The sequence below is a fragment of the Neophocaena asiaeorientalis genome, unplaced genomic scaffold (assembly GCF_003031525.2).
Source record: "Neophocaena asiaeorientalis asiaeorientalis breed wild unplaced genomic scaffold, Neophocaena_asiaeorientalis_V1.1 scaffold332, whole genome shotgun sequence".
Taxonomy (NCBI): domain Eukaryota; kingdom Metazoa; phylum Chordata; class Mammalia; order Artiodactyla; family Phocoenidae; genus Neophocaena; species Neophocaena asiaeorientalis.
The window spans coordinates 3475607-3491483 of NW_020173111.1; the positions used below are offsets into that span (position 1 = coordinate 3475607).

The 15877-nt window shown below is 38.9% G+C and overlaps 1 protein-coding gene across 4 annotated transcripts in view; it reads left to right on the forward strand.

The window, feature by feature from the left end:
- The window catches only part of RBMS3 (RNA binding motif single stranded interacting protein 3), a 699814-nt gene extending 684227 nt beyond the window's left edge, over positions 1-15587 (forward strand). For all 4 annotated transcript variants that reach the window (XM_024743510.1, XM_024743508.1, XM_024743509.1 and 1 more), the window contains 2 exons: positions 12627-12707; positions 15456-15587. In XM_024743510.1, the coding sequence (XP_024599278.1) occupies positions 12627-12707; positions 15456-15587 (213 nt within the window). The remainder of the gene's footprint in view (positions 1-12626; positions 12708-15455) is intronic.
- The last annotated feature ends 290 nt before the right edge of the window (positions 15588-15877 follow it).

The following is a 15877-nucleotide window of genomic DNA, read 5'->3' on the forward strand; positions in this document are numbered from 1 at the left end:
GTGGGCCTCTCACTGTTGTGGCCTCTCCCGTTGCGGACCACAGGCTCCGGACGCGCAGGCTCAGTAGCCATGGCTCATGGGCCCAGCCGCTCTGCGGCACGTGGGATCCTCCCGGACCGGGGCATGAACCCACATCCCCTGCATCAGCAGGCAGACTCTCAACCACTGTGCCACCAGGGAAGCCCTCATAACACCTTTTTATTACATTCCCTTTTTTTAAAAAATAAATGTATTTATTTATTTATTTTTGGCTGTGTTGGATCTTTGCTGCTGCACACAGGTCCCCTCTAGTTGTGGTGAGCGGGGGCCACTCTCGGTTGTGGTGCACGGGCTTCTCATCGCAGTGGCCTGTCCTGCCCTGGAGTACGGGCTCCAGGTGCGTGGGCTCAGCAGTTGTGCCTCACGGGCCCAGCCACTCCGTGGCATGCGGGATGCCCCCGGACCAGGGCCCAAACCCGCATACCCCTGGCCCTGCATGGGCAGGCGGACTCCCAACCATTGTGCCACCAGGGAAGCCCCATGCCTTTTTTTTTAATATTCTTTCCCATTACAGTTTATCATAGGATATTGAACATATTGATAGTTCTCTGTGCCATACAGTAGGGCTCTGCTAACGCCAACCTACCACTCCATTCCTCCCCCAACGCCCCCCACCCCCGCCCTTGGCAACCACAAGTCTGTTCTCTATGTCTGTGTGTCTGTTTCATAGATAGGTTCACTTGTGTCATATTTTAGATTCCACATAGAAGTGACATCATATGGTATTTATCTTTCTCTTTCTGACTTCACTTTGTATGCTAATCTCTAGTTGTATCCATGTTACTGCAAATGGCATTATTTCCTTTTTTCCATTGTATATACATACCACATCTTCTTTATCCATTCATCTGTTGATGGACATTAGGTTGTTTCCATGTCATGGCTATTGTAAATAGTGCTGCTACGAACATATGTGTGCATGTATCTTTTTGAATTATAGTTTTGTGCAGATATATGCCCAGGAGTGGGATTGTTGGATCATATGGTAATTCTATTTTTAGTTTTCTGAGGAACCTCCTCACTGTTTTCCACAGTGGCTGCACCAACTTACATTCCCACCAACAGTGTAGGAGGGTTCCCTTTTCTCCACACCCTCTCCAGCATTTCTTATTTGTACACTTTTTAATGATGGCCATTCTGACTGGTGTGAGGTGGTACCTCACTGTAGTTTTGATTTTCATTTCCCTAACAATTAGCAATGTTGAGCATCTTTTCATGTGCCTAATCTGTATGTCTTCTTTGGAGAAATAAGACTCATAACATCTTAAACATAGTTGGCTTTCATAAATATTTTTTAATGATATGTGGGAAACACAGTGCCTTGGTCATGAGAAAGAAAAACAGGACCTAAACTCCAGAAAAATCTATAGTTAACATTCTAGGAAAACAGTGTCCATAGTAGCCTGTGAGTTTGTGAAGGAGTGTTCCCAGGCCCTAAACAGAAGCTAACGTCTCCTGGGATATAGAAATCAAGGTCAGATGGTAGGACCAGGCCAAGGAAGATACGGAAATGAAATTAAGAATAGTCTGTATCTATACTGATTTTTCTGTTTGACCTTTACTGCCTAACTTCTTCTATACCACCACCCTAAAACGTGCACTTCTGGTCTTCCTGTTCATATTTTTTAATAACCGTTGCTTTTCTTTCTTTTTGGAACTGCTTCTTAGATGCTTCTCTCAATGATCCAACCCTTTATTTATTTCTCCAGTAGACAGAAAATACTAAGATTTGGGGCAACTTTTCAGTCTTTTTGAGTCAACTGTATCCAAGTCTATTTTCTCTGTTTAAGAATGTAACCCAGATGTCACTGGATCCTGACATACTATGAAACCAGATAAGATTGTCTGGAACCCCCAATTCCATGCCCTTTAGAAGTCCAAGGCTTTCTGAATTATGTATTTACGTTTTTGAGACCATATAGTCACCTGTGTCTGCTCTGTCTACTCCACACTGATTCAGATGTAAAATTCACCCTCTTTCCAGTTTTCCCCCCAAAATCCTACTCAGAATAACATTAGGGAAGGCTTGAGTCATGTTCAGTAATGGACATGTAATGGACATGTAAGCAATTTCAGACTGAATATAAAGATTCATCCCTGTGCTTAAAATGCCCTTCAGCGACCCCCTGCCCCACCATGGGATTCCGCCAGCCCTTCCCCTCCACGTGCTCCTGGCCACCTCTCTCCTCCCACTTTCCTCTAGCTCCTCCGGGCGTCCTCCCTCTCCCTCTTTCTCAGAAACACAAGTTCCCTCCATTTACAACTATCTCTTCATGTACGTTAAGTGTCTGTCACCCATGCCTTAGGAGACTCTGTTGATACCAAGTGTCTTATCAATGTAATTTCCAAGAGAAAGAAATGAACATTTCCTGCCTAAGCTGATTTCTGATACTGCCAAACTATGAAGATAATGACATTTCCATCTTGTCATAATAATCAAATCAATAAAAATAAAACCAGGGGCTTCCCTGGTGGCGCAGTGGTTGAGAGTCCGCCTGCCGGTGCAGGGGACGTGGGTTCGTGCCCCGGTCCGGGAAGATCCCACATGCCGCGGAGCGGCTGGGCCCGTGAGCCACGGCCGCTGAGCCTGCGCGTCCGGAGCCTGTGCTCCGCAACAGGAGAGGCCACAACAGTGAGAGGCCCGCGTACCGCAATCAATCAATCAATCAATCAATCAATCAATAAAACCAATAGCAATGACTGTTCCTATTAGGTTGTTAGTATATACCCAGCTCTATGCTAAGAGCCTTGTATGCATTATTTGACTAATATGTCTCAAAAAAAAAGCTTTCGAGTATGAATATTTGACTCCATTTTACAACGCACTAAGAGATTTATAGCGACAAATTGAGATTTTTCTTAATCATCATGCTAAACAACTCAAGTAAACTGCGAGCAGGTGGACTGGGGTAAAACTGAACATATGTGAGATGGTGCAGTTCACGGTGATTCTTAAGACCTCAATGGGAGTGGGTTGAAATTTACCCCAAGATGATGTCCTTTGTCTATCCATTGTTTGACAGCTGTTATCAAACAAGTTTTTCTTCAATTTTTGTGGCAAAAAGTGGAATCTGGACTCTGGTACCAGAAGGTCTCTTTCCTGCTGGTCCTCCTATCCCTTGCCCTTAACTCTTTACTTTGAACACATCCTTGGAGGCAAGAATGATAATATCTGTAGCTCAGCAGAAACTCCTCTATTATGCTTTTGTGTTGCCAAAGTTATATATGCTCACATGGATAGGGTAATATTGTTCCAATCTGGGTTTTTTCCCCCTAAATATGTACAGTTCCTAGAATTACTTTTCTCAAATAGCTTTATGCTCTACTTTTGCAGTTTTCAACTTGTTGTTGCTTTATATTATTTTTTCCTCCTTATTTAGGACATTACCCCATCTTCCCTGCTTCTCCTCACTTCCTTCTTATCTTCACTTGTTCCCCACCCATCTTAGATCAATCTCTAATGTGAATATTCTATCTAGTCGAGTAGGTCAGGTTCCACACCTGAAAGTCTCTTGACTCAAAACCAAACACACACAAAAACGATATGTTTGTTGACTCTTGTAGAGACTGAACTTTGTTTTAAAGGACAATTTAAAGGGCACCCTCAACATTTCCTCTTGTTGACTTTCATTGTCTACTCTAGTTCACTGGAATGGCTAGAATTTATGAAGAGTGGGTCTGAGATGGTTGAGAGGAAATCTTTTGTGTGGAAATGGAATTTACTGTGTGTATGTCAGCCTGAATGAGTGCTTTTTCAGTTTGTCTGAAGTGTCCTCACCTAGTCCAATTTAATGCTTTAGTCACAGACTTAAATAGAAAACAACAAAGCTTTGAGGCACATGGAGGACTTGTCTATCTTCTTGACAAAATCCCTCCATTCTTTCATTTCCAAAATGGAGAAGAAAACTCCGTTTCCTAGGGGAAAGATCAAGCGAGCCTTGAGAGGCTGAGGGTGTTAGTTGTTGGCCTGTGTGTTCATGTAAGTTTCTGAAAGTGCTATCCAGGTAATAGGTCAGTCAGGTCATTTGTTAAAGTGATATTTTCTTCTTGAAGCTTGCAGATTTAGAGGCAGATTTAAGTAAACATTGATTTGACCTCAACAGCCTCTCTCATCTGAAGAGGTCATTACTTTACAGAGACTCTTAATGCTTTGCAATAATAATAAGCAAAAATAATAGAGAATGTTAAGAAACAAAAAGGATGGTATTAACAGACAGGAAATTTAAATACAAGGGAAGACTAACAAGAAAGTAATAATACAGTAGACCAACTTAATCTGTTCCTGGATACTGTGGTAAATGTAAAATTGGCAATAATGAATAATATATAAAATTAAATAGCTTTATATATGTCAGACAATAAAGGAGAAAGGAACTATCCAGGACATCCAGTGGGTTGGTAATGAAATCTGTTTTTTCTGGGCTCTATCAGGTCCTATTGCCTAACCCATGCTTTAAGACTGTAGTTTATGTTTACTTAGTATTTGGCACACACTAGGGGCTCAATACAGTTTTAGTGAATGTTGCTAATTATTGGAATTTTACAGTAGAGCACCGTCACCTCTCAGTTTCCTTCATTTCTCACTTCTGGTGATCTTTTCTCTTTATGCCTTCCATTTCTTTTTCTTGTCTTTGTGCACTGCCTAGAATCTCTAAACAATGTTAGAAGAGATGATACTGAACATCTTTATCTTATTCCAAAATTCAAATAGAAAGCATTCACTGTGTCACCATTAACTGTGAGGTTAGCTGTAAATTTTTTGTTTACCGACTTCTATTCCTAGTTTCCATCTACTCCTAGTGTGCCAAGACATTTCCTCATATGCAGACGTTAGATTTTATAAAAGTTATTTTAAGTCATTACAATGATCATATAATTTTCTTTATGGTGAATTATGTTGATTGACTTTCAAATATTAAACCTACCTTGCAATCCTGAAATAAATTCTACTTGAACATTATATATATTATATATATTATTATATATTTATATATAAATATATATATATATATATATCTCACTGAGTTGATAAATTTTATTTCCTACACTATTTAGGAAGCTTTTATAAATACTCATGAAAGACATTGGGCTGTAGTTTTTGTAGTTTTCTCTTCTCGTAATGTCCCTTTCAAATTTTGATATAAAGAATATGCTACTTCATAAGATGAGTTGAGAAGTGTTCCTTCTTTAGTACTCTCTGGAAGAACGTATACAAGATTGCTATTATTTACTCCTTAAATGTTTGGAAAATTCACCAGAGAAGCCAGTTGAAGCTGAAGATTTTATTTTGGGAAGGTTTTGGATTCTGAATTTATTTTTTTTTAGTAAATATAGACTATGAGAGCACAGGCTCCGGACGCACGGGCTCAGCAGCCACGGCTCACGGGCCTAGCCACTCTGCGGCATGTGGGATCTTCCCGGACCGGGGCATGAACCCATGTCCCTTGCATCGGCAGGCGAGCTCTCAACCACTGCGCCACCAGGGAAGCCCTATGCAGATTTTTTATCTCTTTTTGCACCCATTTTACTAAATTTTGCTGTTCAGCAAATTTGTGTATTTTATCTAAGTTGTCAAATGTATTGACATAATTTTACTCATAATATTCTTTTACTATCTTTTCTACTTACCTCCCTTCTCTACTAAGCCCAAGGAGTCTTTAATTCCTGCTACTCCACTGTGAATATGCTTTCATAGTTGCCTCCATTCTAATTCCTAGTTTTATCTGACTTACTTTTATCTCCTGAGTGGTCTTTGTGGTTCATGGAATCTCTCTTATCTTTCTCTGTATTTCATGTTACCCATCACAGAAAAATTGAGGAGAGGGTAGGAAGGAATTCATGATATCTATATGGAGTTGTTTCAAGTTCAAATTTTAAGACATAGTTTCTTTTTTTAATTATTATTATTTATTTATTGGCTGTGTTGGGTCTTCGTTGCTGTGTGCAGGCTTTCTCTAGTTGCGGTGAGTGGGGGCTACTCTTTGTTGCGGTGCACGGGCTTCTCATTGTTGTGGCTTCTCTTGCTGCAGAGCACGGGCTCTAGGCATGCAGCCTTCAGTAGTTGTGGCACACGGGCTCAGTAGTTGTGGCTTGCGGGCTCTAGAGCTCAGGCTCAGTAGTTGCAGCACACGGGCTTAGTTGCTCCACGGCATGTGGGATCTTCCTGGGCCAGGGCACGAACCTGTGTCCCTTGCATTGGTAGGCAGATTCTTAACCACTGCACCACCAGGGAAGCCCTAGACATAGATTCTTAATCAGCTAAATTTCCATAGTATTATCTTTTATTTTGATTGCTACCACGTGATCTGTGCACATGCTCAAACTTAATGGGCTTTGGTTTTTTTCCCAAACATTCCTGAAAATTGCTTTTTCTGCACAGTTGAAGGCTTCCATAGACTGTGATCCCGTGGGAATGACAACTTCTCCCTATATTGCAGTGGGTGAGGTTTTGTAGATTTCCAGTCTAAGATCAACCTCCAAGATTCTTCTTTGTTCCTCTCTTTGCTGTTCCTCTCTTTCCTCAGCAACAAATAGGCCTCAACCCCGAATACAGTGACAACAATCTGTATTTTTTGTTTAACAGTTTAATGCACACCTCTCTGAGCTATGTTTAGCACTATTCTGGTGAGCTGTATAAGATAACATAGGCTACATACTCCTAAAAATTCTGGGCTCCCGTTTCTGTCAAGCCTACTAACTGGTCTTCTTCCCTTTTCAGGTGCTTTTACTCTAGTAGGTGAAGTCTATGCTGCTATCTATATTCACATCTACCTACACTTTAGGGATAATTATTTCATCACTCATAGATGTCTACTTTGATATTTCTGCATTAGTACCTTAAAAAGTAAATAGGCTATAAATTAGCACTAACATAAAACATAATGAAAGCCTACACTATTACTGTTATGGGAGTATCCACTTACTCTCCAGCATTTCATTGGCAGGAGTGGAAGAATATAGGAAGAACTGAGCAGTAGAGGTCCAAGTAGAAGTTCAGCCGTAGTGCCCTAGTGGGGGCACTCTTTCCTTTCAACGAGACCCTCTTCAGCTCTATTCTTCTCTATGGATGGTCTCTCATCCACTGAGTGACATGGAGACTTAGAAGGCATTCTTAGAATTATACTCCAGGCAGCTGTTGCTACTTAGCCAATGTAAACATGTGAAATGATACTAATTTGCCGCCCCAAGTACACCAACCTCTCCCTAGCTCTGAGATGACAGAATTTTGCAAATCCAAGAAATATAATCCTCAAAACCCCAGAATACCTCTACCTAAGGTAACTCTGTGGCCTCCTCCTGAGCCGCTTACCAGATACTGATGAATCATAATTCAGGTTGTTCCCTATACCCACAAGCTTCCTTTATGAAAGGAAACTTTGTATTAGACGGAACTCATAGTAATCCACACTGCATGCTATTAGCATCATCCAGCACAATTTCTGCTTTCTCTGCTCAACTTCCTTTCCTGTATCCTTCTCAGTGACTTTCTGGGTTTGATAGGACCTGGACAACTACTCTTGCTGAAATTTGTTAAACCGATTTTTGAATGTTATAGCAAGGACTAGACGCACCAATTTTAAACCTACGTAGTATAACAATAACTCCTAATGAACAAGTTTGATCAATTATTTTATTTTACGAAATTCCAAGAATTGAAATGTGGGGATTTCCTTGCCACTCCTTTGCTCTACAGATAAATAAAAGGAAAAGTTTGCTCAAGGGAAATATAGGAAACGTTTTTTATTTGTTTTGCTTTGGTGGGGGAAGAGAAAGTTAATCAGGAACTAAAAATTTGGAGTTTTCACTTTCTGTTTCTTCAGAAATAATCAATGAGTCCACAGTAACAGAAACAGTTTGTTCTAAATTAAATAGACAAAAACACAATTCCTCTCCAACTTCACCATTTTTTTTCTCTCTTCATGTAACTGTCTTGGTGATGCAGTGTCTAGACTTCTTGGAAGAAGTGATGGAGTCTGGAATTTATTCCGTGGGTTTGAAAATGGCTATTTGCGTCTCCTACATACTTCTATGTGAAAATCCAGTGCTTTCAGAATATGTAAAAATCATTGAATTGTTTACCAAAAAAGAAAACTTATCCATGAATATCACAACTTTAAGCTGCCACCAACGGGGAAATATTATATGGATTTATCCATTTTATCTACATCATCTTATTGTAATATGGGTCCCATCAGCCATTATATCCCCCCACAATGCAAAATAATGTGTACTCGTGAAAGAATTATGGAAGACATTTTCTAGCTTTTGAGAAAAACCAGTAAAATAAATTAGCTTAAAGGATAGAAATCCATTCTTCTTTTGGTTTTAATAAGTAATTCACAGAAATTTATCAACTCAAAGGGCAGATTTTTTTTATATCACAGGTCCTTCTTTAGGTTTTTGTCATTTATTAGCTGGATGAAAAGAAAGCAATCTTAGGCACTGAGATCTAAAAACTACATACTTCTATGTGAAAATCCAGTGCTTTCAGAATATGTAAAAATCATTGAATTGTTTACCAAAAAAGAAAACTTATCCATGAATATCACAACTTTAAGCTGCCACCAACGGGGAAATATTATATGGATTTATCCATTTTATCTACATCATCTTATTGTAATATGGGTCCCATCAGCCATTATATCCCCCCACAATGCAAAATAATGTGTACTCGTGAAAGAATTATGGAAGACATTTTCTAGCTTTTGAGAAAAACCAGTAAAATAAATTAGCTTAAAGGATAGAAATCCATTCTTCTTTTGGTTTTAATAAGTAATTCACAGAAATTTATCAACTCAAAGGGCAGATTTTTTTTATATCACAGGTCCTTCTTTAGGTTTTTGTCATTTATTAGCTGGATGAAAAGAAAGCAATCTTAGGCACTGAGTTTATCTTTGCTCTTAAGGAAATCATACTGTATGCTTAGAGAAAGTTCAGAGTTATTTGTCACCAATTACCTAAAGCTGAGAGTTGATCTTACACATAGCTGTAGCCGTTTCCTGTAAGTTCTTGTGCGTTATTTTACAAGGCTGTCACTTCTTGAGGCTTTACCCTAGAAAATATATGTCTACCACAGAAAAGTTTCATTGCAAACGTTTATCGAGAGATAAATAGCCTTACGGGGTATAAGACTCCATAGCATTGACTTGTTTAAAATAAGCCTATCCCTAATTTTGAAACAACATTCTCCAGCTCTATTAGATTTTCTGTGACACCAAAAAAAAGAAGAGCAGCCAGAAGGGCTTTTTTTTTTTAATTAAAAAATACACATACACAACACATTGAACTGAGCTGATCTCATTTATACTATAAAATCTCTATTAGTTCTGAAGAGTAGCATAAAATTAAATTATAAAATAAGTTAAGCACAAGGGATAGCCTTTCTAGAAGAAAATGAGGTATTCTGAGTATATAGTGAAAATTTTTAAATCTATGGAAATTAAATGACAATAAAATGTTTAAACCAAGGTATTATTATCCTATATTTAATTGAAACTCCAATTTTAAAGTCTATTATTTTTTTAAAAGTTGATATTATTTTGCATGGTAATGATCATAAAAGCTCTTAGGACCTTAGTTATTTTATTTCAAGGGTACTGAAGTAGACTGAAAAGTGGGCTGAATCTTGTGTCAACAGAACTGGAATTATTCCAGTATATCTCAGTTTCTCAGTCTGTAAAATGGGTAAGCCATACTGCCTAACTCACAGCATTGTTCTGAAGAGATAACTCTGAATTTATGCTATAAGCAGTTCAGTCTGGGCCACTTTCACAACTTCATTGAATGCCACAGAAGGTATGAAGATGTACTGATTTTACTGAACAGAACGCAGATGGGGTTTTGAATAACTCAGAGTCATTTCAAGAAGCTTTAGCTAAGAATGACACAAAATGCTTTTCATTAACTACACTGCTTGAGAACTCTAGTTTGACAAGAGAGGTCTAAAACTGAGGTGGATTCTCATGAGAAGTCGTGAACGGTGCTACGTGTGGCCCCAGCCCACGTCCCTAAATCTAGTTCACAGAAAGGTCTCCTTAGCGATGCAGACCATGGAGCAGGGGTGGGTCGAGCCATGTCCAGTGACATTGTCTTAAGTCGAGGAAGGACACGCACACTCACTGATGACAATTGCAAAGTTTGGAATTACTAACTCAGGAATAGAAAATACTCAGATCAGTGAGGGAGCATCCTTTTACTGGTGTATTATACATCTTGAAAAACCATGACCAAAGGGGAGAACGTGAGCCACAAGAGCATTAACTCTGTTGGTGAAAACACATTCCCACTTGCTACAGATCTACTAGGATTTTTGATATTCAATTAAAGAAACCTTTTTCAAAGTATATTCTTGAGAGTACTAGTTTTAAGCACAATCAGTAGGTGCTACCAAAAACAGTTTTAGAAACACTGATTTTAGATCTCCTTTAAATAGGCTTCTGTAAAACCTGATTTCTCAGAGTTTTAAAATTCTATCTCTATAGCAAAGAGGATACATTGTGCAGCATTGCTCTGGAACACAGAAAGCTTTTTTCTCAGTTGAGCTAACATTTTTTAAAAAATACATTGTAGGGAATACTAAATTAAGGGATGTTTAAAACCTATATGACCTGTCTGAAATGGCCAAGAAACTGTTATCTCCAATATACTTTCTAGAGCAATTTTGTTGGCAAAGCAGACACCTGCCATGGGTACTAGATATGAAATAATATTTGCTGAAATGTGACTCCAGAGTTCTGTACTTATTTGAAAAATTGATAGCAGCTGGATACCTGAATAATCATTGTCTGCTTAAGGACACGGGGTAATGATGAGCAAGGGAGGCTAAAGTATTTGTTTAAAGGTTATACAAACACTTCATAGGGGTGGGGAAATTGATATCTATAGAGAACTCAGAATTATTGACAGCTAAGAGGCATACAAGATTTGTAATTGGAAATGGAAGGCTTTCTTCTTGTGTCCTTTTATTCAGCCATTGAACAATTATTTACTAGGTACCAGGCATTGTGTGGAGTGTTGGAAGATGCAGAGACATGTAACACTTGGTCCATGCCTTTAGAGAGATGAGAGTCTGGACAATTTTAATAGACGAGTGATGAACACTCTGGGAACACAGAGGATGGGGCACAGAAACCTCTGCTAATTTTCAGTTATGAAGTTAATTAGTAATATCCCCAATCCTTGCAAACAACTGCCCTTGGTACACATTACAAGGCTGTTTTTTGTACACATAGGAATTGCACACAGTTGTTATCAGCAGTAACACATGGATTACAGGCAGCGGTTTGGTTTGTTTGATTTAGTGTTGTTTCACTAAGGCTGTCTCTGTTTTTAGCAAATAGATGTAGTAAGACAGTGCTTAGTTTAGGATGGAGAAGCACTTATCCCAGAGTTGCTTTATTGCTGTATTTCTCTTCAATAGTAAACAACAACATCTGATGAATCAACCTCCATTCAGATATTTCTCTCGATTCAGAATTATCATGCCTCTTGGATACTGAAAGTACCGATCAATGCACAACATTGTAATTTAGGTTTTGCATATTTATGCATGGCCTTAATACATGAACTCAGCAAATTTAGAAGAAGAAAGAATCATGGGCTTGTCGTTTTCCATAAAAAGTGTTCCTCTAAAGCTTTGTGTATTGAGAAACCTTGTTTTCATTAGATGGTTCTGGTTCTGAAATTTTGTGATGTTCAAGTTTAGAAACTCAGAAATACAGTTGATTTCATAGAAGATTCCATTCTCAAAGAGTAGAACTTTGACTTTTCAGGGGGTATGTGTATTACAAATAGGAATATGGGTCATGCTTATGGTGGTGGGCATATAATTTTTCTGGGGCTTCCGTTTTTCATTGCCAAAATACATGTTATCCCCAACACATATTTTACTGACTACTACAATGTAGTGAAGAATGATTGGACTGTTGTATTGTTCATCTGGATGAAGAAAATTTGGAGAATTAAAGGAGTGGAAAAGGAAATACAGTGAAATGAACATGGAATAGGGGGAAGGAAGAAAAGCAACTTCAACATTATCTGGAACACTCTATTTCCTTCATATATAAAAAAGTGATCAAATGACAAAAATGATAACATTTACCTATTCTGATTGTTGCTAGATAAGTATTTCTTACATTATTCCTCTCTTTTACGTTAGTTAGAAAAGAAATTATTATTCACAATATAATGATTCATTCATTCAACAAATAATCTGTTGAGAGCCTACTATGTGCTAGCAATAAAATGGAGAAAAAAACAGACGTCATCCCTGCCCTCCTGGCATTTGTGTTTTAGATGTGAAAGTGAAACGTTTGGGAGCTGATGTAGAATATTCAAAAGGACAAAATGAGGGGATGGGGTGAATTAACTTTTACTGACATCGGGGAGGTGGGCTGCTGTTGGTACGGAATCAGTAAGCGATGACTATTCTATGCTGATAGGAACTGCAATATTTTTGGTCAAAATAAAGTTTAAGTTTCATCATGCATTGGTGGGGGGCCACACATCGAAAGCAGTCTTATGTGATATCACTTTTCTCACTGGTTGCACGCCCAAGTTCACCTGCATTTTTCTTTGATTCCCTCTAGTATATGACTGCCGCCGCTCCTATGCAAGGGACCTACATTCCCCAGTACACGCCTGTGCCTCCGACAGCTGTTTCCATTGAAGTAAGTCTGTCTCTTCTTACAGAACAAGGTTAGGGCAGATAAATCTCAGCCACATGCACTGGGGTCCACCATAACCCCCAAAATCCTTATTTGTGATTTTTGTGCTACTTGAAAATTTGAAGTTGCAAACTCACTCTGTGAAAGTATGTACTTTACTTGAACATACCTATGTTTTGCTTTGCATATGACATAAGCAAAATTCGGTATCCCGGTCTGAGAGGAGTGCCATTTTTATGTTTAGAGAAAAGATCAGAGATCAAATAACTACCTCATCAAATGTTAGCCACAAACACTCAGAAAGAGGAAGGCAAACATGTGCAGCTATTTGAATGAGCTAGTTCTCTGATGCCTTGTTTCTCCAGTAGTGGTCCCTAGACCAGCGTTATCAGTATCACCTGAGAGCCTGTTAGCAATGCAGATTTTCAGACCTCACCCAGATCTACTGAATCAGAGTTTGCATTTTAACACGATCCCTTAAGGATCAAGGTGCACATTAAAAGTTGAGAGGGACTGGATTAGAGAACTGGTTGTCAAACTTTTCTGCATATCAAAATTATTTTAAAACTTAATACTTTAAAAAATTGTGATGCCTAGGTCCTATTGCCAGAGAGTCTGATGGGGTCTAGGGTGTGGACTGGATACCAGGATTTTTAAAAGATGCTAGGTGATTCTAATGTGTACCAAAGATGAAGAACCACTGCTCTTGCCAATGAACCTTGACAGGACTGTGGCATCCTACAGACAAGAGAGAAAAACTTCTACCACTCATATTCCTGTGGATACTGTGAAAGATAAAGTCGTATTTTCCTTACTAGAAGCTTTGTCCCTTCCTTCTCTCTTTTCATTGGGCTGAATCCATTTCCTCTACACATTATTTTACTGGACAGAGCCAGCAAGATACATAGGAAAGGAGTGGGGCATAGGGCTATGTGGATGGTGGTAAGACACTTAGAGGTGTATACTTCTCTCCGGTTCTAACCATTATTGTTTCTTGCCCCCACTTCCCCTTCTCCTGATGCACATTTGCCATTATGGTCACAGTGCATTTCTTCCATCAGTTGGGACTCCTCTGGAGTTCACGCCATTGATACTCCATGAGTTGGCCAACCAACTCATGTTGGTACCACTCATTGTGGGAGACCACCATGACTCTTCCAACCTCTGGAGCCACAGAGATTGGGTGAGATCTTTACAGACCAAATTAGATCTTTTGAAATGTTTGTTTGCTTGTTTTTAGTGTGTGACAAATATTTGCTTGTACCAGGGTTTGGGAAGCACAGACATTTAAGAGGACAGTGTTCTGCCACTTAGGAAACCAAGGAGGTCCAATTTTTAAATCTTTTATGTGTTCCAGACCTATGGTCCCCGAGGAATGTTTCAGTATTAAAGAAGTTTTAATTGGCTTTTCAGAATTTCAAGAATATGTGATTAAAATGTATGTTCTTTGCTATATTTAGCTATCAAAACCCATCTAGGCCATAAGAAAATTATGAATCTAGACATTGTAGGTGACTTTAAGCATAAATCTCTGCCACATATCCGCATTTCTCTATCTCTGGACCAAATGTGTGTGCTTATCTCCAGAATCTGAGCTATTTGAGGACTATAAAATAAGGAGACACATTTGACGGTGTTGCTTAGTGGGAACAGTCTAATTATAGTTAAATCTGGGATTTAAAAAGAAATATTTCACTAAGAATTATATAAGTATAGCCTGATATACTGCCTTGAATTTGTGCTTATAAAGGAAAGCACTGATTCATTTTCTATGTAAAAACACGCATTGAAAATTCACCAGTATCCACACAAATCAGTGTGGGTGGGAGTTTCATCAAAATGCATAACATCAAATAGTATATTAGGAAAAAAAAAAAGATTGAATTCATAAAGGGAGAATTTTCAGATTCTGAGGAACAATTTCAGGGAGCTTTTGTTAGGGATAGGGAGTTGACCAAAAACCTATATCCCTGCAGAAGCCCAAGGCTATAATATAAGTAAAACCAGGAGAATGTATTCAGATAGATTCCCTCCTTAGGACTACTAACTACCAAACCTCTCTCGGAACCAAACACATTCTGAATGATGACCAACTCAAGAAATCCATTCTTGTTGGCAAAAGCCATTCAAATGGTAAGGGGAGAAGCGAATCAAAATTAAGGATGCTTGTTTCTTTCTTTCTTTTTCTGAAACTTCTAAATGAATTCCAGTTCACATCAAGGAAAATGAAAATAAATAAATAAAACAAATCAAATTGCTTAAGGGAGACCCTGCTTAACAGTGTCCTTTAAAAGAATTCCAAACTTGGATGTAGATTTTTATGAAGGTCAAAGTCCATTGTTTTGCCAGATCATAGAGACAGGGTAGACTACTTTATTCCCAGGAAAATGCTCAAATATACACGTTTTTATAGGAATTCTGCGTGAATTTTTTGATTAAGGAATCATTATTTAGTGTGGCTGTATGCAACCATGATTTAAAAGTTCTAACTATGGGCAAAATGCTTTCCTCATCATTTGACTGCTACAGGGTCTTCTGATGGCAAGGCTTCTTGGTGACACATTGAGGTAGATTCCTCAGCCCTTATCCAAATGTGCTCTGTGGTTTTTCTTTGGGTTCTTGCTGTGGCTTTATATAGCTGAGTGCAGCTCTACTCAAGCCATATGGAAGATGGGTATGCCCTACAGTCCATCTGCAAGAAGCCCTTTTGCTAAAGCCAATAAGACTTTTGTGTTCTTATTGCCTCCATAGGGTGTTGTTGCTGATACCTCTCCCCAGACAGTGGCACCTTCATCCCAGGACACAAGTGGTCAGCAGCAGCAGATAGCAGTGGACACATCCAACGAGCATGCATCCGCATATTCTTACCAACAGTCTAAGTAAGTTCAAGCCATACTAAACTCTTTCCCTCCAGGTCAGCCATCTGGACATTATTCTCTTATGTGGCATCTGCTATCTTTTGCTGCAGTACAGACCATCCCTAACTTAGTGACAAACATATATTTAGTTCATTATTCTGTGGGTTAGAATTTGGGCTGACCTCAGGTGAATGGTTCTTCTGGTATTGACTGGACTTGCTTGAGCTATCTGGGCATAGCTCCTGGGCATCTTCACAGTTCTGCTTCTGGGTGTTAGTTGTCTGATGGTTGAGTGATGGACACCAATGAGCCATG